We start from the raw sequence: 24,641 nt of genomic DNA, 5'->3' as shown, positions 1-24,641 counted from the left end.
CCCAAGTTGCTGGGATTACAGGTGCCTGCCACCATGCCTGGCTAATTTTTGTGCTTTTAGTAGAGATGGTTTCACTACGTTGGCCAGGCTGGTCTCAAACTTCTGACCTTGTGATCCACCCGTCTTGGTCTCCCAAAGTACTGGGATTAGAGGTGGGAGCCACCGTGACCAGCTATTACGGTTTTTTATGTTAAGTTGCTGCTTGAGAGAAGCTAGCTCACTTTCTCAAAGTACAGTAAATGGTTTAATTGAACCAAGTCTATCTGATTTCAAGGCCCGTTCTATTTCTGTGTGATACACCTCACTACCTCATCAGTAATGAACTTGTGACATTTGCTAAGGAAAGATGGGGCTTCTTGGTGTCATCTCTGATTAATTTCTAGTTTCTCCAGAGGACTAAGTACCTGGATGGTGTGTCACAGTATATAGTCTAATTCGTATTTTGACACTACATGAGGATTCCAAGTGATTTTAAAAGACTATTTTCCCTTCTACAAATGTACTCTTCCTTATAACTTCGGTACCACCATGATAAATAGGTAATAAAGTAGGAGGGATAAATAAAGCTCCCCCAGGCATAGAATCCTTAGATTTGGAAGTGACAGAGGCTTCATATTCCTAATGCAGAAAAGTACCTGTATCATGGGCCAGTTTCATCTAGTCCTGCTTAAACTCCTTGGAGAATGCACCGTTGTGAACAAATCAAGAAGTCCACGATCAAGATTAGGAAAGGCTAGGTCAGATACAATAACAGACACCCTCAAATTCGCAGTAGCCAAAACAAAGGACTATTTAGTGAAAGACTCCAATTCCCTCACATGGTGGATGGGGCTCCACTTGTGTTCTTTCTCACTCAGGGACTCAGTCTGCTGGAGGAGCCAACATGGAGAATTGCAGGTTGCCTTGGGCAGTGGTGAAAGAGCATAGCAAAGCTTGCAGTGGCCTTACAGTCTCCGTCAGAAAGTGGCATCTGTCACTGGCCAAAACAAGTCACCTGAGCACGTCTGACTTCAAGAGGGAAGGGAGGGGCAGCAAGTCTTGACACGCAGTGAAACAGGAGGCCACAAAGACCTTCCATCAGCTGACCAGCACCTGGTTCTTTCAGAATTCTTCCTACTATCTGGAGCCAAATCTTTAGTTTGTTAGCTCAGACTCCACAGTGCCCCAAACAAGCTAGGAAACTTTCTCCTTCCATGTCTTGCCTTTTCCCTCATGAGTTATTCCTTCTGGCATTCAACTGGTCGATGTTTATTTGAACATCTATATGAAAACTCCACTTTTAAGTGCTGTGGGTAATATAGGGGTGAGTTTCTTTTTAAGTCTCATGCTTCAAAATCCACATACAAAGGACTTCTCCCATAAAGCCTTTCTTGATGAATACATCCCATACCAAATGCTCTGAATTCCTTTACTGTCTCAGAAACATAACTGCCACCCTATTTAGGACACAATGCTGTTGTACAGAATTCTCTAATGTGTTTTCTGGTTGAATGTTTGTTTCTCTCACTAGATTACAAAGTCAGAGTCAAAGCAGCATTTTCTATGACTGCCCTATGACCCCCATTGTCAAAACCTTGCAAAAAGACCAGTCACAGAAACATTTAATCCTTTTAAAATTTAAGTGTCTAAAGCAGAAGGAACTGACTCAAATTTCAGGAAGTAGCTGTGAGGATGGGGTGGCAGGAAATGACGAAAACCTGAATACGGAACTGAAGCAGCAGCTCAGTTTCTCACTCCGAAGTGGCAGCAGCCAGAGAGGGAGTTGGTGTGGACGCGAGGAGCCGGGCGCTTAGAACAGAGGCTCGCACAGGTGGAGGTGGGTACTCTGAGCCATGGGACGGTCGGGAAACAGTAATTGTTGAGGAGGAACCTACCTGGCTTTTAGTCCTTGGTGATGGGCAAGGTCACCACTAGTAGGCTTTTATCCTTTTATGGCCAGAAGGCCTGGTTGTGAGTGGTTGCAGCAAATCAGCATCTGGAGGTAGAAACAGAAGGGAGGGGCTTAAACTCAAGGCAAATGATTCAGGAGCCATCTAGCACAAACATCAAGCAAAGTGTTGCCTGGTTTCTGCTGACAATCTACAACCCACTCTAAGGCATGTCTCCCCTAGGTACTGAGTTGGGAAGAGGACCACAGGAGAAGAAAACAGTGTCTGCCCTTGAAGAGCACATGGTCTCAGGGAAACAAACCCACATAGGAAATGTAACAGATAAGGAAGTAGTCACTGATGTAAAGTAGCACTGAGTACCAAGTGCTGATGGAGCCCAAGAGAAGGCATGATGGTTCTGCTGGGGCTAGTTTCTGTGACTGTAGATCACAGAATCCCCGAATGTCAGAAATCAAGGAGACTTTACAGATTAGCTAGGTTAACCCCTTCATTATTTTCCACTGGGGAAATCAGAGATAATTGCTGATTTGACAAATTATTCAAGTTAGTATTTATTAATCGCCTGGTCTCATACCTGGCAAATGAGTACCTACTCTGTTGATGCCCTTGTGGTGGTCTCTCAGAGGCTTAGTCACAGAGCTGGGGTGACAGCCAGGGCTTCTGACTCCCAGTCCGTGTACTTTGATGCAGGAGGTCAGCATCGCAACAAGGCCTCACCAGATTACTCTGTGGTTCTCACCTCTAGATAGCACCTCTTACCTTTCTGGTTTCTGGTCAATAGGTCAAGGATATTAGATAAATTGTCTCTATTTCCAAAACTCTTTATTTCAAAAATGGGTGAATGGGAGAGTCAGGCTGAGGCCTCAGAGGAGCCACAGGAAAGAGGATGGGACCATCAGTCCTCATTGCTTCCTTATTGCTCATGACTATTTCAGAAACTTCTCCATTCCAGTTTTGTGTGTGACAGTCCTTTTGTCGCACAGCAGCCCAGGAGCCAGGGGATGAGAAGTAGAGGGGTAGTAAGGATGCAGGATTCTAAGTCTTGTTTTGCTGTCTCCACCCGCGTCAGGGAAAGCCGAGCTGCTTTCAGCCGTGACTCACGGTTGACTCAGTCAATATCTGTCCGGTGTCCCCTTAGCATCTCTTTAACTGATTTACCCCAGACTTCCCCTGGGCTAGTGTTTAAGGGGTTGCTCAATGGAGAAGATGGAGTTTTCAAGTGGAAATAGAAAACTGGAGAATCTGAAGGCCTAGGTGGAGACAGAAGAACCCGAGGAGTAGTTGTAAAGGAACTCTTTGGAGACAATGGAGAGCATGAAGAAGGTCTCCAATGGGATGAGGTGTCTGAGGAGGGAAGGGTTGCCAGCTAGCAAGTCATGCCAGGGTCAAGAAGTCTCAGTGGCAACCACAGCAGATGAGCCTTGTCTGTTGTTACTTCTTCACACCAAGATCTACAGACGCAGAGCAACTGTGCTGCTCTTCCTTCTGCACAGTCCAGAAGGCCGACTAGAACACTGGGGATGCCCTAGCAGAGTTAAGTTTGGCACCCTTCCAAGCTAGTGTTCTCTAAATATTTCTGCAACATTTATTTAGTTGATAAAAACTGAATACCTCTTAATTTTCAAAATAAGATTTATTATATATGATTCTTTTTTCTTTTCTATGATAAATTGTCAACTTGAAAACATGCTATTTTTTGAACTACTTTTCTTTAGAAATATAATTGAACCATTTTTTAAAAATTGAGTAATAACTGACTTATTCCCAGCAAATAATGCTTTCCCATGCATTCTTCAGTGTGGAAATGTCAGCTGACTGTCCCTACTGACCTTACACAGCTGTGAAGTAACCAGTCTCAGGGTGAAGGTGGGACATCACTTGGACAAGAGGCTGGAAAAATTCTCAGTATAGTTCAGCAGGTTGTAGAGGGATGTAGATGTTCACTTGTGAGAAACTGAACCAATTTGTATTTCAACAGTGACAAAGGAATCATATATAGAAACCTGAGTGAAATGAGGCCATAATTCTAGGGATATTATAGCACCCCTCATTGCCAACCACCTTCAACCACTGCCTGGCTGGCCTCAGGACACAAGTGAACAATTCCAGCAATTTTGACTCACGGGTTACCTAGTGTCACCCACACCCATGACAACTTCTCTCTAGCCCCAAGCGGGCCCAGGCCACATTGATTTGTCTTGAATAAAGCCCCATCTCTCCTCTTGTAACTGAGCAGAAAAGCCTTCCTACAACTCCCATTTGCTTTGCTTCATTTTCTATTTTCTTCTAAGAAAAAAAAATGGCAGGAAATATTGGGCTTCTATATTTTGACTTCAACATTCCTATTTTCCCTCCTCTTGATCCTTTTTTGTCCCTAAGTATTCCCATCTCCTGTCACTCTCAGATGTGGAAGTCTGTAGTGGGCCATGATGTGTCTGTTTCCGTGGAGACCCAGGGTGATGATTGGGACACAGATCCTGACTTTGTGGTGAGTTTGGAAGAAGCTTTGCCTGAATATTGCAGAGAGTGGGGTGGCGAGGGCATCTGGACCACTCTGTGACCTTTGAGGATGCTTGGAAAAGGGCCTTCTGGGACTGAGACAGCCCTCTTACTGGGACTAATGCACGATACCTGGTATCAGGGATGAAAGGAGACAGACGTGGGTGAGTTTGACGGTGTGATTGACAGGCGATGGCAGGCTATACTGAAGTTGAGAAGCAGGTGAACCTGGGTCTCCCCAGGCCCATGATCTAGGATTCAAGCTGGACATGTGTAATTGGGGGATTGAAAAGCTGTAGGAGACCAGATGGGGTAGGCATGAATTATGCAGAGGAAAAATGGAGGTTTCAGAGCTCACTAGTTTAATTCTTTGTGTTTTTTTATTTGTTTGTTTGCTTTATGAGACAAGTCTCACTCTGTCGCCCAGGCTGGAGTGCAGAGGTGCAGTCTCAGCTCACTGCAACCTCTACCTCCCAGGTTCAAGCGATTCTCCTACCTCAGCCTCCCGAGTAGTCCCTGTAGCTGGGACTACAGGTGCATGCCACCACATCTGGCTAATTTTGTACTTTTTTGGTAGAGATGGGGTTTCATCATGTTGGCCAAGTTAGTCTTGAACTCTTGACCTCAAGAGATCCACCCGCCTTGGCCTCCTAAAATGCTAGGATTATAGGCATAAGCCACCATGCCCGGCCTCACCAGTTTAATTCTTACATGGGATCAGGATGGGATAAACATAGAGGGGATGTGAGTAAAGACCCAGACTGAAGAAGGCAGTGGACACAGGGGACATGGAGGGCATGTGTCAGTTGTGTGGCCCTTCTCAATGTGGCACATTTCTTGCCATCACGTATTACTGAGTGCTGTCATTTGCAGAATGACATCTCTGAGAAGGAGCAGCGGTGGGGAGCCAAGACCATCGAGGGCTCTGGACGCACAGAACACATCAAGTAAGTGCCAAAAGGACTGGGGAAAAGGAAGGGGGTTATGGGAAGAGCCCAAAGAAAACTCAGAGACTTGGGGGAAGGTGAGGGAGGAAAAGGATAGGGTAGTTCATGTCTGTATTATTGTGTTTGGTTTTTTCTAGAGTCTGTTCCTGTGTGTAGCTTGTGTGTCATTGTGTACTTCCATTTTATGTCTCTCCTCTTATCCTCCTCAACGCTATTATCTGTCTTTTATACCTAACAACTCTGCTATTTCCCCAAGTGGGGGTCTATTGGATTAACTGCCTCCCTTCCTTTAGTAAGGCATGAGAGATTCAGAGAGGAAGTGGCCCAAATACTAAGGTCCTCTCTATCTATCTACCTGGCAATCATCTATCTCCTGTCTATCTCTTCAGATAAATATAAATGTGTATTTAGAATTCAGGGTGACTTCCTTCGGACAGACGAAGAATAATTCAGTAAAATGTCAAGGTGAAGAACTCAGAATAAATGCTATAAAAAGAGGCCACTTCAGCTCCCATACCTGGCCCAAATAACTTTTAAAATACAGATTTGTACTTAGCTATTTGACAGAAGTTGGAAGCCATGAATGGTAATATGAAGAAATGTAACACTTGGAAAACCTGTTGATAAAAACTATTTTGGCAATGATGTTCAGGAATCTTTAAGATTATAGCCCCATTTGCATCTTACCAGAAACAAACAAACAAAACCCTCTGATACCAGAAGATAAAAGGAACTTACAGACATGTCCAGGGGTTTCTGTGGGATATGTCATATATTCAGGCTGAGAGATCCCCTCCTCTCTTCCATGGATTATTCAGGATCATCTAACCAGGACCATCTGCTTTGGACAGTATCAGAATGTCAAACATTAGTAGCAAGGTAGACACAATAAATAGTGTAACGAGCAAGCATTCAACAACTACACACAAAATGGCAAGACTAATACAGTCTTAAGCTCCATTTCTAACTCCCCCCACCGCACCCTAAGAGCAGTGCTTTTACCTCTAGATTTTAAAAAGTGTCAGTGGATGACCACATTGCACAAGCAACACACTGTGAAAGCCTGGCACAAGTTTATACAACTGGATGACAGTACCACATTGTTTAATCAGAAATAAATGATTTTGGCCAGGCGTGGTGGCTCACGTTTGTAATCCCAGAACTTTGGTAGGCCGAGGCAAGCAGATCACTTGAGGTCAGGAGTTCAAGACCAGCCTGGCCAACATGATGAAACTCTGTCTCTACTAAAAATACAAAAATTAGCCAGGTGTGGTGGTGGGCGCCTGTAATCCCAGCTACTCAGGAGGCCGAAGCACAAGAGTCTCTTGAACCTGGGAGGCACAGGTTGCTGTGAGCTGAGATCGCGCCACTGCACTCCAGCCAGGGCGATAGAGAGAGACTCAGTCTCAATAAATAAATAAATAAATAAATAAATAAATAAATAAATAAATGTTTTAAATAAGTACCTATAATGAATATTATTCTTAAACCATGCCCTTCTGGAAAAAGATTGAAACAATGGAACAGGGTCATTCAGGAAGTTTCTGTGATACCCCTCTATAGACTTATAGATTAAAAAAAAAAAAAAAAAAAAAAGACCCTTTTCCTTTTCTGAATAAAAGCCAGTCAGTGCTAGTATTCTGGGAATTGTCCAGATGAGGATGCATACTTCGTACCTTTTTTCTCCCAGTGCCTGTTTCATATATAGGAGGTAGGAGTACAATATTTTAAGGAAGTCTCCTAAATTCCTGCCATAATCTTATGGAAAGAGTTTGAATTTGGATATCAGATAGATTTAGATTCAATTCCTAACTCTGCCACTCTTAGCAATGTGAACTTGGTCACATAACTTTTTTGAACCTCAGCTTATTTATCAAACGGGGATAAGAATAGCAACTCTAGCTTTGCACAGTGGTGGTATTATAGCCAATGAGGTTTATCTGAGGTGTGATTATTGCTAATTGAAAACTTTTCCCAACACTCCACCATGACAACTTGCAATATAGTAGGCATTGGCAAAAAAAAAAAAAAATAAAAACACCACAACCCCAAAAAAAAAACGAAATAATGTAAAAAAAAAAAAAAGTAGCCACCCAGAAGATGTGTAGTGAGAATTCAATGGGATAGCCAATGTCTAATGCAGTACTTAGCACTTCTGAGCAGCTCGGTGATGTTATTTTTGTTTCCTGTTAACATAGGTTAGTTTAATCAGATTTCCTTTCTAAAATCTAACGAACATGTAAACAGACAACAGCCCTCTTTTCTCCTAAGTGGTGTCTACCTGTACTGTTGTATTGCACAACTCCTGTATACAGAACACCCTGACTGGTGCTCCCTGGAGTTGTACAACACGGTGACCCTGCACATTTCCTTGTTAACCTAACTGAATATCTGATAGAATAAATGATGGAGATATTGACAAGAAAAGCTCTCTCATCTCCCATTTACCCAGGTTATCAAGGAGTAAAAGCCTGGTATCTACTGGTAACAAGCCAGGTGGCCTTAGACAAGTCCCTTTTCCTCTCTGATTCTCATTTTGCCCATCTGGATCAAAAAGACCTCTAGAGGACTTTCCAGTAGTAAGTTTCCACTATTTGGGGATTCCCCCTGTTTAGTGTGGGCTAAGTCAGTCTTTAACATCTGATGGGAATCACCATGGTCCTTGGAAAAGAGGGGGAAATTGGAGAGGAGAACAGTAGCTGTAGATTCTAACACTGACAGATCCCAAAATGAAAACAACAACAACAAAAAATCAAAACAAACAAACAAAAAGAAACAATAGCTTTAGAGCTGAGACGACTAAAAGCAGGAAAAGGAAGTGGTTGTAGTTCTTACTAATCTTACTACCTTCCCCACAGCGTGATGTCTCTTTTTAGGTCTGCTTGAATAAATTTAGTTTGGGTAGTAATTTGGTAATTCAGTGAATAACTCAAATGGTCCTATGCGTCCCTTACCCATTCTGTAAAGGAACTGCCTGGTTTTCAAGAACTATCACCCTTCTCTCCACCTTCTTTTCTCCACTCTTGTCCATTCATTCTCAAGACTCAAGGATGTCTTTTCCCTTGACCAGTCTGTTTATTTTCAAATCTGTCACAGACTGATACTTTTGTAAAATAAAATAAAATTGAGTTTCTGGAAAAATAAATGGTGAAAAATAACATAGACAATACAAACACAGTTTGTATTTTTAAATTCAACAGATATAAAATCACGATGTTGTCAGGCATGCTAGTCTGTGCCTATAGACCCAGCTACTCAGGAGGCTGAGGCAGGAGGATCACTTGAGTCCAGTAGTTCTGGGCTATAGTGCTCTATGCTGATTGGGTCTCCACACTAAATTCTGAATCAATATAGTGACCTCCCACCTCCCAGGAGTGGGGGACCATAGGTTGCCTAAGAAGGGGTGAACTGGCCCAGGTCAGAAATGGGGCAGGTCAAAACTCCAGTGCTGATCAGTAGTGGGATTGTATCTGTGAGTAGCCATTGCACTCCAGCCTGAGCAACATAGTGAGACCCCATTTCTAAAAAAGAAAAAGAATAAAATCACTATGTCCAATTGCTATAAAAGTTTCTAAACACATATTCTCAATTTTTATTCTTATTTCCCTGTGAAACAGGAACAGTTCAGCTTGTGGACCACACACTGAGTGGCACCACTCTAGAATAATCTTTCAGCACTTCCTGGAACCTGTCTGGCCTTTAGATTAAGTCTTTACTGAGCTATAACCATAGGATGTCTGCCTCAGTGACCCTGTCCTCTTTCTTGTGCCCTGACATTTTATATCAAGTGGAAATAAAGAATGGTGTAATACCAAGAGTATTGAAATAGAATTCTGGAGCTCTACAGACTGATTCCAGCTCTGCTGTAAAAGGGCTCATGATGCTGAGGAGAGTAATAATATTTTACCATCCTATCTTGATTTCCAGCGGTGACTGGAGATTATAGTACCATCCCTGTTTACTTCACACGGGTACTGGGAAGAGCCATGGCTGTAACTTAAGAATAATGACCAACATTTATTAAGCTATTACATGTCATGCAAAACACAGTACTTTTTAAAAACAACCCTATATCATAGATGACGTTGGCATCCTGATTTCACAGAAAAGTGAATGGATATATTAATGTTTAGCAATTTGTCCAACGATACAGAGATACAAGTTGAGCATCCCTAATTTAAAAATTGAAAATCTAAAATGTTCCAAAATCTGAAATGTTTGAAAGCCCACATGATACCACAAGTAGAAAATTCCACACCTGACTACATGTGATGGGTTGCAGTCAAAATACAGGTGCACAACACAGGGTTTTCAGCGTCCCCCAGGGAAAAATAAAGTTACCTCCATTTATTTAGCTCTTCTTTAATACCTTTCTTAATATAGTGTATATGACATATAAATGAATTTCCTGTTTACACATGGGTCTATTCCCCAAGACATCTCATTATGTATATGCAAATATTCCAAAATCTGAAAAATTTCTGAATCCAAAACACTTCTAGTCCCAAGCGTTTGGGATGAGGGATACTCAACCTGTAGTAATTTGAATTCGGCTCAGTCTGACTCCATGGGCTGAAATCTTAACCACTATATTGTTTTTGTCTAATAAACATAATATTGTCATGTCCATAATTCTCTTGTTGAAATAAAATGCAAATTCTCAAGAGCTAAGCTATTGCTATTCCCTAAGGCTGCTTGCTATTCTGTTTACAGTGACAAAGTACTTGATAAGTTGGCTTTAATAATACTACAATCGGCCGGGCGCGGTGGCTCAAGCCTGTAATCCCAGCACTTTGGGAGGCCGAGACGGGCGGATCACGAGGTCAGGAGATCGAGACCATCCTGGCTAACACTGTGAAACCCCGTCTCTACTAAAAAATACAAAAAACTAGCCGGGCGAGGTGGTGGGCGCCTGTAGTCCCAGCTACTCGGGAGGCTGAGGCAGGAGAATGGCGTAAACCTGGGAGGCGGAGCTTGCAGTGAGCTGAGATCCGGCCACTGCACTCCAGCCTGGGGAACAGAGCGAGACTCCGTCTCAAAAAAAAAAAAAAAAAAAAAAAATACTACAATCACTTCATAAACAAACCTCTTTATGAGTGTCCAAAGTCTCTTTCATTTAATGTTTTCTTCACTTTATTATTTTTCAAAAATTAACTTTTTTTTTTTTGAGATGGAGTTTCGCTCTGTCATCCAGACTGGAGTGCAGTGGTGCAATCTCAGCTCACTGAAACCTCCGCCTCCGCCTCCCGGCTACAAGTAATTCTCCTACCTCAGCTTCCTGAGTAGCTGGGATTACAGGCATGTGCCACCTCGCTCAGCTAATTTGTGTATTTTTAGTAAAGACAGGGTTTCACCATGTCGGCCAGGCTGGTCTCAAACTCCTGATCTCAAGTGATCCGCCTGCCTCGGCCTCCCACAGTACTGGGATTAGAGGTGTAAGCTATCACGCCCAGCCAGAAATTAACTGTATTGATACCTAATCATTATAAGCAAATAGTTCAATGAGTTTTGACTATATATAAATAATACAGCCACCTATATATATAACCACCAATGCAATCAAGATATAGAATATTGCCGGGCGCGGTGGCTCACGCCTGTAATCCCAGCACTTTGGGAGGCGGAGGCGGGCGGATCACGAGGTCAGGAGATCGAGACCATCCTGGCTAACACGGTGAAACCCCGTCCCTACTAAAAATACAAAAAAAAATTAGCTGGGCGTGGTGGCGGGTGCCTGTAGTCCCAGCTACTCGGGAGGCTGGCAGGAGAATGGCGTGAACCAGGGAGGCAGAGCTTGCAGTGAGCTGAGATCGCGCCACTGCACTCCAGCCTGGGCAACAGAGCCAGACTCCGTCTCAAAAAAAAAAAAAATTTGAGACCAGCCTGGCCAACATGGTGAAACCCTGTCTCTACTAAAAATACAAAATCTAGGTGGGCGTGACATGCATGCCTGTAATCCCAGCTACTCCAGAGGCTGAGGCAAGAGGATCGCTTGAACCCGGGAGGCGGAGGTTGCAGTGAGCCGAGATCATGCCACTGCACTCCAGCCTGGGTGACAGAGCGAGATTCTGTCTTAATAATAATAATAATAATAATAATAATAATAATAATAATAATAATAATAATAATAAAGACCTGTTTAGAATGACTTCAGCTATAACCTAAAGAAGTTTGTTTTCTTTGGGCCTCAACAATTTCATTCAAATTACATCATCTATTGGTGTGATCCCCTGACTAGTTTTTCTGTTATCCTTTAGATGAATATTCCTGAGTATCATTTTTTAATTCCTTTTAAAAACTTGTTTTAACTATCATATAGTTATAACCCATTTAACAATTATTATACTCATTTAAAAATTGCATATTTTTTCCATTTGAAAGTAAATTTTGGCCCCCTTTTCTTCATCTTTCATCTGAATACTTCAGTTGGAAGATCCTGGGCAGGCATTTACATGTCCTTGGTACTAGTAGCTTTTGACACAGTGTTGGTATTGAACTGACAACACAAGATCTCCGCTTTCAATGCTGCCAGAGAGTTTAGAGGAGGCATGGGAACAGGGGGTTCTTCCAGCACTTGGCTTAATTTCATCTGGTTCATAGCCAGCTTTCTAAAATTAACTGTGGCAAAAGCTGAGAAGACTTTTTAAAAGACCTTTAATGGAATTATTCACTAAAGGCCACCAGATGGCTCTATTCTTCTGTAAAAGAAGACAATTTCTGCTGTGAGACAGCCATTCTACATATAACCAATGTGTCTGTTGTCCTGAGCTGGTGAAGTCCTAATAATATCACTATCTCAATACCCTAAACCCTTATTGCTTGCTACAGAAAGTCAAATTTCTTATTTAGGGTTCTCTTGCCCAAATGTTTCCAACAATCCCCGTATCCTTATGTGTCCAAATAACAGATCTGATTGTCATTTGGTGCTGAGCTATCACTTCATATCCTCAAGCCAAAGAGGTTGGCCAAGATGGCTTTCCACCCTCTTAAGTATTGCAGTCATCTTCATGGTAAAGATGGAAGTGGGTGTGAAGTAAGAAAGAGAATGCCTTTTTTTGGTGGTACTTTCTCTTAGGGATAAAGGTGTCCCTTCAAATCAAGATAATTTGAGCCTTAACGTGTCATAGCAATTACTGTGAGTGGATTTTGTTAGTTAGTTTTCATTAGTTATTAGTTTTCTCAGGTATTATCAGGCTGTGGGGAAGGGGCAGAAGATCTTAATTCATGACCAAAAAGCATAAAAAAGTACTATTAATGTTTAAATAAATTTTCCCAATTCTGTGTTTTTATAAGCATTGTTTTTAATGACTTCCTAGTACACTAGTGAAAGGTAATATTTCAATTTATTTCACTATTACCCAACCACTGGTCATATAGATTGTTTCTTAGTTATTACTATTATATACTACGCTTCAATGAGTATCATTCAGACATTAAGCTTTGCCATATTTAAAATATTTCCCTGGTATAGACTCCTAAAACTAGAATGTGTAGGTCCAATGGTATGTGAATATTTTTCTGCTTTTTGAGACACATCCTCTAATTGATAGAAAGCTGATCCATTCAGAAAAGAAAATAACTTTCCAGTTATCAGAATATAGGTATCGTTGTCCTCTAATATTTAAGAACATGAAAAATGGGACTAAAGGTCAGAAGGTTATTTTAGTGAGCAAAATAACAGACTAGAGGAAATATTTTTGGCCTATGGAGAGTTTAAATCAGGCTATGGTATGCAGGCCAGACTGATCTTTTACTTCTAGACCTATCACTAGTATATTCTGGGGGCCCAGGTTATTACTGAAAATAAACAGGACAGACTTCAAGACTTCCATTTTTCTGGGAAGATGGGTTTGTTGACCTTCCTGGGATAGATGATCCTTGGTCATGTGGTTTCTTCCAGCATTCACCAGCTGAGGAACAAAGTATCAGAGGAGCATGATGTTCTCAAGAAGAAAGAGATGGAGTCAGGGCCCAAAGCATCCCATGGCTATGGAGGTCGGTTTGGAGTAGAAAGAGACCGAATGGACAAGGTAAGTTGAAAGGGAAAGATTTGCTTTGAAAATATACATTTTAAAAATTGATATACATATTTATATATTTTGTAAATATTTATAAATAATTATATATTTATATATAATTATATACCTCTATAATAAGAGCCAATTACATATAAGTATATTATTATATAAGTATATATTTATTATATATTTGTATGATTATATATAATATATAATAAATATAATATATATTATAATATAATCATAATAAATATAATATATTATGTATTTATATATACTTATATATTATATAGTATATATTAATTATATAATATTACTAGTATATATTACATATTATATATTAATGATATCAAATATAATATATAATGTATTATATAATAATGTAGATTATATATTATATGTGACATATATATGATTATATATAATATTAATATATATCAATATATAATATAGCAATATATTTATGTATAATATATTTATATTACATATAAGTATATATTATATATAAGTATATAATAAATGTATATCATATATAAGTATATATTATATATTAATACATTATATATTATATACTTAAATACTTATATAATTATTTATACATATATTTATAAATATATAAATATATAACATAATTATAAGTAAATGTAAATATATAAATTTATATTATATGTATATTTTAGTATGTTATAATTATATGATACAATATATTTATATTATAGTTTATTCATAAATATATATAGTATATATTTAAGTATATATAAAATATTTCACTAGAACACCCAGATACTTTTGTTCTAGATCAAAATATATATTTTTTGACTCATTTATCGGTTCATGAGTTAAAACTTATTCAAAAGTACAGGGTTCATTTGGTCTCTAATATTATTGAGACCAATATTATTGATACAAATATCATATTATTTGTATCAAATTTTTCTTATCTCAACACATAAGATATACATGGCAGAAAATAAGAGCCTATATATTAGAACTGCTGGCCTGTTGTAGCCCCAACCACACTGTAACTCCTAGACCAAGAAGACAGGGAACACAAGTGGAGAAGGAAAAAATATGTTTTAAAATCATTTGCTGCTTTTAAATGTTTATGTATTATGTCTATGTTGCGACTTCTCTTTATTATTTTCTTTACTGTGTATTTAGTGATTTTTTGTATATATGTCCTACATTACATGTTGTATAAAGCTCAGAGTTCACTTCTGAACTTTGATGGCCATACAGGAGCAAAGATCTAGAACAAAATCACTGGCTCTCCTAGTGAAAATTCCATCCCGGCTATGGCGTCTGGTCAGTCCCCTTGGTCTCTCCTCCACACTACCCCACACTACACTCTGTTCTGCTGCACAATGCTCTTGTTTCAGCTCTTCTTGTTTCTGATTTAAACACTGCTCTGTCTATCTAGTCTCTATCCCCTGGTTCCCAGCCCATCCTATGGGAGTGTTCAGAATGAAGGATTACTAATGGTATTAAAGAAGAACAGGAATGAGCAGGTCTCCAGAAAAAGTCACCTTGCTCTCCCATCGCATATTCCTTGGCACCACTGTCAGAGGCCATAGATCTGACCCAGAATGGAATTTCTTACATGTCTACATCCCACTCCATCTCTGTATTCATTTTTTTAAGGTCATTTTTATCATTTCACTCACTCCAACCTTGATTCTTCTCAGAGTGCAGTGGGCCATGAGTATGTTGCCGAGGTGGAGAAGCACTCTTCTCAGACGGATGCTGCCAAAGGCTTTGGGGGCAAGTACGGAGTTGAGAGGGACAGGGCAGACAAGGTAAGTGACCACTCTCTCTCCCGACCACCCACCTCCAGTCATGTGAAAGTTGCCCACACTCACCCCTGGATGGAGGCACATGCTTCTTTGTTGGAAGACAGGGCAGTGGATGCTGTGAGGACCTGACACCATCACAGGGATACCTCCCTCAGCAAGTTCCTTGGTGCCAATGTTGGAAGCCACATGTTGAGCTCAGAGATTCAAATAAGGAGAAGCTTCTCAAACTGTCTGTTTGAATGAAGAATTCCTCAAGCCACTGGTTTTTATATACTCACATGCATGAAGACAGAGCAGAGAATCGTCTAAGCTCTTCTTTGGCTTAACATCAAAACCCTATAAATACTCATGCCTTTTAGGAAAACAGAGTCGTCAGTTTAAATATTACTACCATGGCAGCAGATAACCAGGTTAAACAACTAATTAGGGTTACTATTTACAGGATTTAGCATCCATCCACAAAGTCCAGGTATTTTTAAAGACTCCTTTGTACAAAACAAAACAAAATGTTGTTTTAAAGACAGAAAAAAGTACCATATGATTACAGCATCATATTGTTGACAGGAGAGTAAGACTGATAACTCATTGATGTTTTTAGTTCCACACCTTATTAGGTCAGATTCTTTGAGATCATTTTTTATGGTGCAGAATGGTATCTCCTGCCCTGCAGCTGCACACAGAGAGAGGACATCTCCTTCACAGCTAGCTGAGATTTTTTCTTTGTTTTTACCAACAGTTGTTAATTAGGTGGGCATGAGTCCTTAAAGCTAAGTTCTAGAACATTAATTGTTTGCATCATAGGAGGGAAAATCCATGAAAAACAAAAAGAGGAAAGTTTAAAACATACTGCAAAGCTAAGGGAAGAGGTAGAAGGCAATGGTGGAATATGGAGCATGCAATGTTCTAGAATCAGGATGGAATTCCCTGTTCCATCTTGATCCCCCTCTTGCCTGCCTTTGTTTAATCTCCAATTCTTACATCTTTTGCTCACAAGCCACAAATGGAATCACCCAGTCAGTGTGTCATGTAAATCAAGAAACAATACATGTTAATAGTTCTTAAGATGCAAAACCCCAGACTTGCTCAGATACCCATCATTCCTGAGCCAGATGGAGAACAAAACTCTGCAGTAATGTTGAGTATCTGGGCAACATGTCCAGTCCCGGAGCTGGCTAGGATCCAGACTCTCCTGGTTGCAGTTATCCCACCAGAATCCACATATTGTGTTTCCATTATTGAGTAATGAAAGAGAAGAGGTACAGCATTATCAACTGGGAATAGGATAATGTCTCTTCATGAACAGAGTGATTTATACTTTATAAGGCGCTTTTCTAGGTATTACATTTCGCTTTTGTGTGGATTCATTAGAAAGAAGAGCACTAAGTTAGCAAATGAACCTAAGTAGACACTTTACCTTGTCCCATTTAGTTCTCGTGATATCCCAAATGAAGAGGGATCATTTCTCTCATTTTACAGTTGAGGTAAATAAGACAGACATGCCTCTCCTGATTTTATATTAAAAGAGACTGGGGCTTAGTAATATAAAGGAACATGCCTAAACTTCAACAACTATAAATAGGGGATGTAGGGTTTGAACCTAGAACCGTCTGTGTCCAGGGCCTATGTTCATCACTCTGTAGTATCTTGTGTCCATACCAGCCTGTTTCTACATTAAACACCCATACTCAGCCTGAAGTCCCTACAAACTACCTCTGGGACTGGCTGGGAGTAAGGGGAGGTCAGGAAGGGGAAAGCCTGTCAGCTCTGATTCTAACCGATTCTCTCTCCTCTTCTCTGTAGTCAGCAGTTGGCTTTGATTATAAAGGAGAAGTGGAGAAGCACACATCTCAGAAAGGCAAGGACACTGTACTTCACTCAGCCTCGGCAATCTGACTGGCAGGCTCTTCTGCTAAGACTTTATCTTCCAACAGTTGTCATCAGCTCTTTAACTTCCATGAGCCAGCCCACCACTATTTTATTTACTTTTTGTTCATTTGTTTTACACTGTCACCCAGGCAGGAGTGCAGTGGCATAATCACAGGTCACTGCAGCTTCGACTTCCTGGGCTCAAGCGATCCTCCCACCTCAGCGTTCTGAGTAGCCGTGACTACAGGTGTGCACCACCATGCCTGGCTAATTTTTTATTCTTTGTAGAGATGAAGTCGCACTATGTTGCCCAGGCAGTCTCAAACATTTTGGCTCAAGTGATCCTCCCCTCTCACCCTCTCAAAGTGCTGGGATTGCAGGCATGAGCCACCGCACCCAGCACTATTTTATATACTTTTGTTTTGTTTTGTTTTGTTTGTTTTTTGAGAGGAAGTCTTGCTCTGTCACCCAGGCTAGAGTGCAGTGGCGCAATCTCGGCTCACTGCAAGCTCTGCGTCCCGGGTTCATGCCATTCTCCTGCCTCAGCCTCCTGAGTAGCTGGGACTACAGGTGACTGCCACCACTCCTGGCTAATTTTTTTTTGTATTTGTAGTAGAGACGGGGTTTCACCGTGTTAGCCAGGATGGTCTCGATCTCCTGACCTCGTGATCCCCCCGCCTCGGCCTCCCAAAGTGCTGGGATTACAGGTGTGAGCCACCATACCCAGCCCTATTTTATATGCTTTTTAGACCCAGTGTGTACTTGCTTCCCTTTTTCTCCATGATTGCTTTCTATAATATTGATCAAGTTTTTGAATCCCTCTTTTTTCTCTAATGGATCAAAAATAAGGTTTTCTATTCCTTTATTTTAGAAGGTTATTCCCAAATTTTAACATGCATCTTTGACTTAAATTTAAAATTAATCACAATCTCTTCCTGAGTATATAGGAAACACAGAACATTTTAACTACATTCTTTTTAACCAACCATATTGTTGTCGTTCAGTATATTGATTCCATCTTATTCTATCTATTATTGGTTTCATCTTATAAACCCCAAAAAATGAATCATTATTATTACCTAGTAAATGCTTATTTAAATTGACCAAGGTATTTACCTGTTTCCTAACTCAACATTTCTTATTGTATTTATTTGTTTCACCTTTGCGTCTTCTGTTTCCTTCTTGCTAAAATATATCCATTGATAATTCTTTTAATGAGTCTGTGAAAGAGCTTTCAGTCTTTGAAAAAGTCTTTATTTTGCATCATTCTTCATTTTTATTTTCCCTTCATCACTTTGAAGATCTTATTTCATCGTCTCTGACATCTCTGTTGTGTCAGACTATCATTCCTGAGTAGGTAACATGTCTTATATCTCTGTTTTTTTTTTTTTTTTTATTTGAGACGGAGTCTCGCTCTGTCGCCCGGGCTGGAGTGCAGTGGCTGGATCTCAGCTCACTGCAAGCTCTGCCTCCCGGGTTTACGCCATTCTCCTGCCTCAGCCTCCTGAGTAGCTGGGACTACAGGCACCCGCCACCTTGCCCGGCTAGTTTTTTGTATTTTTTAGTAGAGACGGGGTTTCACAGTGTTAGCCAGGATGGTCTCGATCTCCTGACCTCGTGATCTGCCCGTCTCGGCCTCCCAAAGTGCTGGGATTACAGGCTTGAGCCACCGCGCCCGGCCATCTGTTTTTTTTTTTTTAATTAAAGATTTTCTTTTGGTCTCTGATATTCTGCACTATTATTAGGGTGTGTCTAGATGTTAGATCTACTTTTATTATCCTATATGGGACTTACTGCTCTTTTCCAACCTCAGATGTGACTCATTATAGAAAGTTCTCAGGCATTTTCTCTTTGAATAATACCTCTTCTCTCTTCTCTTTATGTCCCTGTGCCACATTCTGGGTTATTCCTTTAGATCTAGGTTAAGTTCACTAATTCTCGCTTTAGCTGTATTTTATTATTATTTAAGCTGTCCATTACATTTTAAACTTTCTTTCAAATATCTTCCCTCCCCTTCCCTCCCCTTCTCTTCCCTCCCCTCCCTTTCCCTTCCCTTCCCTTCCCTCTCTTTTTTTAGATAAAGTCTCATTATGTTGCCCAGGCTGGCCTCAAACTCCTGGGCTGAAGTGATCCTCCCATCTTGGCCTCCCAAAGTGCTGGGATTACAGGCATGAGCCACCACATCAGATATTTTCATTTCTGGAGTTTCTTTTGGTTCTATTGCACATCTGCTGATTCATTTTCCATAAGACATCATGGTTTCATTATAGTTCCCTGTACCACTTCTTTAAGCTCTTTAATTATTTAAACATGTACTTTATAGTTTCTTTCATATTTTATATTATTTGCAGTTCTTGGCTGTGTGAGTTCTTCTGACTAATCTGCTGCTCCTCACGGTTATTTATTTCCTTGATGGTTTGTAATCTTTGTTTATAAACTTATTTGAGTGAAGGAGAGGGATATTTGTTTTATGAGAATTTCATGTGCCCTGGGTTTAGTAAGTACCTCATCCAGGGAAATATTGCCTCTACTTCTGGCTCAACTTTAGAGGTCTTAATAGTAATGGACTTTTTTTTCCCTTTATTATTATTTTTTCCCATGTAGTTCAAGTCTTTCTGTTTTTTAAGTTGGTTATGGTATGTTGTGCTTTTCAAGGACTTTGTTCATTTTGTCTGTGTTGTCAGGTTTATTGGCAGAAATTCGTTTATAATAGTCTCTTCTTTTTAACTTCTGTAAGATTTCTAGTGATATGAAATGACTATTTTCATTTCTGATCTTATTTATTTGTGTTTTTTCTCTTTTTAATTGTTCTTACTAGAAGTTCATCGATTTTATTATTCTTTCCAAAGAACAAGATTTTGGCTTTTGTTTACCTGTTTTAAAAAATGTATTGGTTTCTGCTCATATCTTTATTATGTTTTTCTTCTACTTCATGTTGATTTGGTTTGTTCTTCTTCTAGCCTCTTAAGGTAGAAACTTAGATAATTGATTTTAAGCCTTCCTTTACTATATGGGCACTTAAAAAGCTATACATTTCCCTCTAAACACTACATCCATTTACTACAACCATTTGCTACATTCAACAAATATTATATGTATTTTAATTTTCATTCATCACAAACCTGTGGTCCCAGCTATTTAGGGGGCTAATGTGGGAGGATCGCTTGAGCTCAGGAGGTTGAGGCTGCAGCGAGCCACGATTGTGCCACTACATTTCAGCCTGGGCAACAGAGTGAGACTCTGTCTCAAAAACAAAAACAAAAACAAAAAAATTCAGTTAAAAATATTTTCTTATTTCCTTGTAATTTCTTCTTTGACACACGTATTATTTAAAAGTTGTTACTAATTTTCTAAGTATCAGGGAAATTTTCTACATGATTTTATTGGTATTGACTTTTACTTTAATTCTATTGTGATCAGAATATGATATCTAATATTTCAGTCTTTCAAAATGTACTGAGACTTACTGTCTTAGAGACTTATGGACCGGCACATGGTCTATTTGGTCAATGTTCTATATGCATGAAAAAAAGTATGTTCTGTATTTTGGGGTATAGTGTTATATAAGAGTCAATTGGGTCTTATTAATTGATAATGTCTGTATCTTCTATAATTTTACTGATTCCTTTTTGCCTAAAATATCTATCAATTAATGAAAGAGTGGTGTTAAAATTTTCAACTACTATTACAGGTTTGTCTGTTTCTCTTTCTACTTCTGTCAGCTTTTGCATTATTTGTGTGTGTGTGTGTGTGTGTGTGTTGGAGTCCTGCTATGTTTCTCAGGCTGGTCTCAAACTCTTGAGCTCAAGCCATCCTCCTGCCTCAGCCTTCTGAGAGGCTGGGACTACAGGCATTCACCACACCTGGCTTTTTACATTTTTCTTTTATTTGAGAGCTTCATGAATTTTGGTTCTGTGAATAGGTTTATGCCAGCATACATATTCCCGATGAAAGGTATTGTTCTTTTATCATTGTAGCATGTCTCTCTTGTCTCTTAGAATGCATTTTGTCTTGAGATAAATTTGTCTCATATTCATGCCGTCTTTCTTATGCTTACTCTTTCCACAATATATATTTTCCTGGATCAGTATTTAGTTAATTTCTCAGCTTAGAATTCCTGCATCACATAAGTAGTTAAAAAAAAAAAAAATTGTGTATTTGCATTCTACACTCAGATGTAGGCTTAGAGTTTCCATGTCTTAATAAGCAAATTTTCCCCCTATCAAATGTTGAACAGGCTACAAGCCCCCCTCATGATTTTCCTGGGTAAATGAGTAGAATTTTTCTAGCACTCTCTTACAGGAGTGGACAGAGCTTCGTTTCTGGCTTTCTTCCCTCCTCCCCCATTCTTATATGGAAGTTAGAATCGCAGAGCCTCGATCCTAATCCCTGTTCATTACATTTGGAATTTAAAATCTGACAGGTGTGGTAGTTCACACATGGAATCGCAGCACATTGGGAGGCTGAGGGGGGTGGGTCCTTTGAGCCCAGGAGTTTAAGGCTAGACTGGGCAACATAGTGAGATCCCATCACTACAGACTTTTTTAAAATTAGCGAGGCATGATGGCACGTGCCTGTGGTCCCAGTGACTCAGAAAGATTGCTTGACCCCAGGAGTTCAAGGTTACAGTGAGCCATGATTGTACCCTGCACTCTAGCCTGGGCAAAAGAGCAAGACCCTGCCTCTAAAAACAAACAAAAAAATCCCCCCAAAATGCCCTTGGGTTTTCTGTAGCGTCAGTTCATAATTACCCTCACACATACAGCTTTGATTCATCTCTTTGTTTCTGGTTTCTAGAGCCAGGATTTTTTCCTTCCTTTCTTCTGAGCTTCACTTTGTTTTTTTTTTTTTTTTTTTTTTGAGATGGAGTCTCACTCTGCCACCTAGGCTGGAGTGCAATGGTGCAATCTCGGTTCACTGCAACCTCCACCTCCCAGGTTCAAGTGATTCTCTCCTGCCTCAGCCTCCCGAGTAGCTGGGACTACAGGCACACATCACCATGCCTGGATAATTTTTGTATTTTTTAGTAGAGACAGGGTTTCCCCATTTTGGCCAGGCTGGTCTCAAACTCCTGACCTCAGGTGATCCACCTGCCTTGGCCCCTAAAGTACTAGGATTACAGGTATGAGCACTGTGCCCAGCCTCAGCTTCACTCTTTAAAACAAAATTGTTATGTTTTATCTGACATTTCTACGTGCTTATATGGGAGTAGGGGAAAGGCATACATTTCATGTATCTGCCTTTTTTTTCTGCAATTTCCTCACTCTCTATACTTGCCCCTTCTTGAAGAAGAAGGGAGAAAATGGGAATGTTCTTCTCATCTTGGCATGGAAATGAGAGAAGAGAGGGAAAAAGTAAGCAATATTCAATTCAAAGACTACTTAAGACACGGTTTCTCTTTAATTCCCCTATATTCAAGCTTTGCTCTTTTCCTAGGCCCCTAACACTCTGCACGCATTCCTGCTGACCTCTCTTCTCCAGCGCTTCCCTGTGTGCTGGAGCCTAAGGGTGGGCTCTCATGACTGCTCCTTCGACCGCAGATTACTCTCATGGCTTTGGTGGACGGTACGGGGTGGAGAAGGATAAACGGGACAAAGCAGCTCTGGGATATGACTACAAGGGAGAGACGGAGAAACACGAGTCCCAGCGAGGTGAGTTGGGGTTGGAAGGGGGAAAGTCACAGATAGCACAGGGCTCTCCTTCCTTCCTTTCTGGAAGCTCACCCAGGGGCCCCAGAATACAGAGGGGGCAGATGTGCAGAGCAGGGGGTACACAGGCAGTAAGCACACGTGGGGGATGGATGGTGGTAGTGAGGGAAGAGAGGAGAGGTGGAGAGGAAAATAGCAGGGTTAAGAGCAGGGCCTAGGAGGGAGGTGAGAGAGAAGGGAGCATTGAGGAAGGAATGAGGACAGACAGGCTAGGTGATGGTCAGAGGATGGTTTGCCATGAGTCTTACAGGGCTCTCTGCTGTCCTCACAGAGGATAAAGAGGTTTACTGCTTCCCTGGAACCCACAGGGATGACTGGAGTGCCCTCTGTATTTTTTCCTATTTCTTTTACATTTTTCCTTATCTGTTGCTTTCCACTTTCCATGTTTCCCTATTTCCATCATTCTCTTCTCCATTCTCTCCCAGATTTTTCCCCATCTGTTTCCTTCTCTTCCCATCCATGCCTCCCTCTATCCTCTGATTCTCACATTTCCTCCTATGTCTGTTTTCCACATTCCTATTTTTCTTCCCACTGGTTCTTCTTACTACCCATTCCCAGCATTCTGATCTCCTATAACTCAGAACTTTCTGTCCTGCAGATTATGCCAAGGGCTTTGGTGGCCAATATGGAATCCAGAAGGACCGAGTGGATAAGGTAAAGCACCAGAACACCAATGTCTTAAGAAGTTCCCTAAGTTTAGGAAAGTGCGCAGAGAAGAGTGTGAAGAAGGCTGGGAGAGGGAGGGGATGGTGGTGCTGGGCACACAGAGCCTGTCCTGCTGGTGTCCTGCACTCCCCACTGACTGCCCTCAGCGTCTAAGGGGCATGTCTTCCAAAGCCTGAGCTTTGACTGAGGATGGTGGGAGAGGCATACAGAGACACAGATAAACCACAGGGAAAGGTGGCATGGGACTGGAAATTGTATTGATTTCTTCGTATTGCTTAACCCAATCTGAAGTCTCTTCCCACCCCATGCCACTGTCCTCCCTATACTAGTTCCTCCTCATGCATTGGCCACGGGCCCTGCTACATTTTAGGCAACTGGGCTTGGAGACGTGAGATTCTAAGGTCACTGAGCTTTTGAAAGGGGGAGCTGAACCCAGCAGTTAAGAACTTCTTTACCCCCTCTCTACCACAAAACAACGTTGCAACATGCTGTCCGGTTGTTGAGCATCCAGGGATACCTCCTATAGTGGTCCCCAACCCCCAATACCACCTCCAGGTCACCATTACCCCTGCCTCTCTCCCGCAACACACGTGCTGTTCTCCTGCCTGCAGAGCGCTGTCGGCTTCAATGAAATGGAGGCCCCAACCACAGCTTATAAGAAGACGACGCCCATAGAAGCCGGTGAGGCTTAGTGATTCACTCTCATGCACCTCACTTCCTTCTCCCTCATTCTTTTTCTTCCCCAGCCTATATCCTCCATGCCTTTAACTACCTAGATTAGCTGAGGTAGACCTGATCCCTATCCTCATATTCCCAGATTCTGTCTCTCCTAGAAAAACCAGGTAAGGCGGGGCTCACGCCTGTAATCCCAGCACTTCGGGAGGCTAAGATGGGAGGATTGCTTGAGCTCAGGAGTTTAAGAATAGCTTGGACAACCTGGGGAAACCCCATCTTTATAAAAAATACAAAAATTAGCCAGGCATGGTGGTGCATGCCTGTAATCCCAGCTACTTGGGAGGCTGAGGCAGGAGAATTGCTTGAACCTAGGAGGTGGAAGTTGGAGTGAGCTGAGATCATGCCACTGAACTCCAACTCGGGTGACAGAGTGAGACTCTTATATAAAGAAAGAAGAAAAGAAGGAAAGAAAGAAAGAGAGAGAGAAGAAAAAGAAAGAAAAGAAAGGAAAGGGAAGGAAGGAAGGAAGGACAAAAGAAAGAAAGAAAGAAAGAAAGAAAGAAAGAAAGAAAGAAAGAAA

The 24,641-nt window shown here is 40.9% G+C and overlaps 1 protein-coding gene and 1 pseudogene across 2 annotated transcripts in view; both read left to right on the top strand.

Moving 5' to 3' along the window:
• The first annotated feature begins 1,683 nt into the window (after positions 1-1,683).
• The window catches only part of HCLS1 (hematopoietic cell-specific Lyn substrate 1), a 27,477-nt gene continuing 4,519 nt past the window's right edge, over positions 1,684-24,641 (top strand). The window contains exons 1-9 of one of the 2 annotated variants that reach the window (XM_023214449.2): positions 1,684-1,816; positions 4,294-4,377; positions 5,262-5,335; positions 13,236-13,365; positions 15,039-15,149; positions 16,947-17,001; positions 22,553-22,663; positions 23,319-23,374; positions 23,998-24,067. In XM_023214449.2, coding sequence (XP_023070217.2) covers positions 4,294-4,377; positions 5,262-5,335; positions 13,236-13,365; positions 15,039-15,149; positions 16,947-17,001; positions 22,553-22,663; positions 23,319-23,374; positions 23,998-24,067 — 691 coding nt within the window. In that variant the 5' untranslated portion in view covers positions 1,684-1,816. Of the gene's footprint in view, positions 1,817-4,268; positions 4,378-5,261; positions 5,336-13,235; positions 13,366-15,038; positions 15,150-16,946; positions 17,002-22,552; positions 22,664-23,318; positions 23,375-23,997; positions 24,068-24,641 lie in introns of both variants that reach the window. The other variant, XM_023214457.2, reaches the window with a different exon arrangement.
• On the top strand, positions 7,236-7,356 carry LOC111545314 (annotated as a pseudogene).

The sequence above is a fragment of the Piliocolobus tephrosceles genome, chromosome 2 (assembly GCF_002776525.5).
Source record: "Piliocolobus tephrosceles isolate RC106 chromosome 2, ASM277652v3, whole genome shotgun sequence".
In the NCBI taxonomy this organism is placed as follows: domain Eukaryota; kingdom Metazoa; phylum Chordata; class Mammalia; order Primates; family Cercopithecidae; genus Piliocolobus; species Piliocolobus tephrosceles.
The sequence above is the reverse complement of the archived record's forward strand: the minus strand, read 5'-3'. Positions and strand labels throughout refer to the sequence as shown.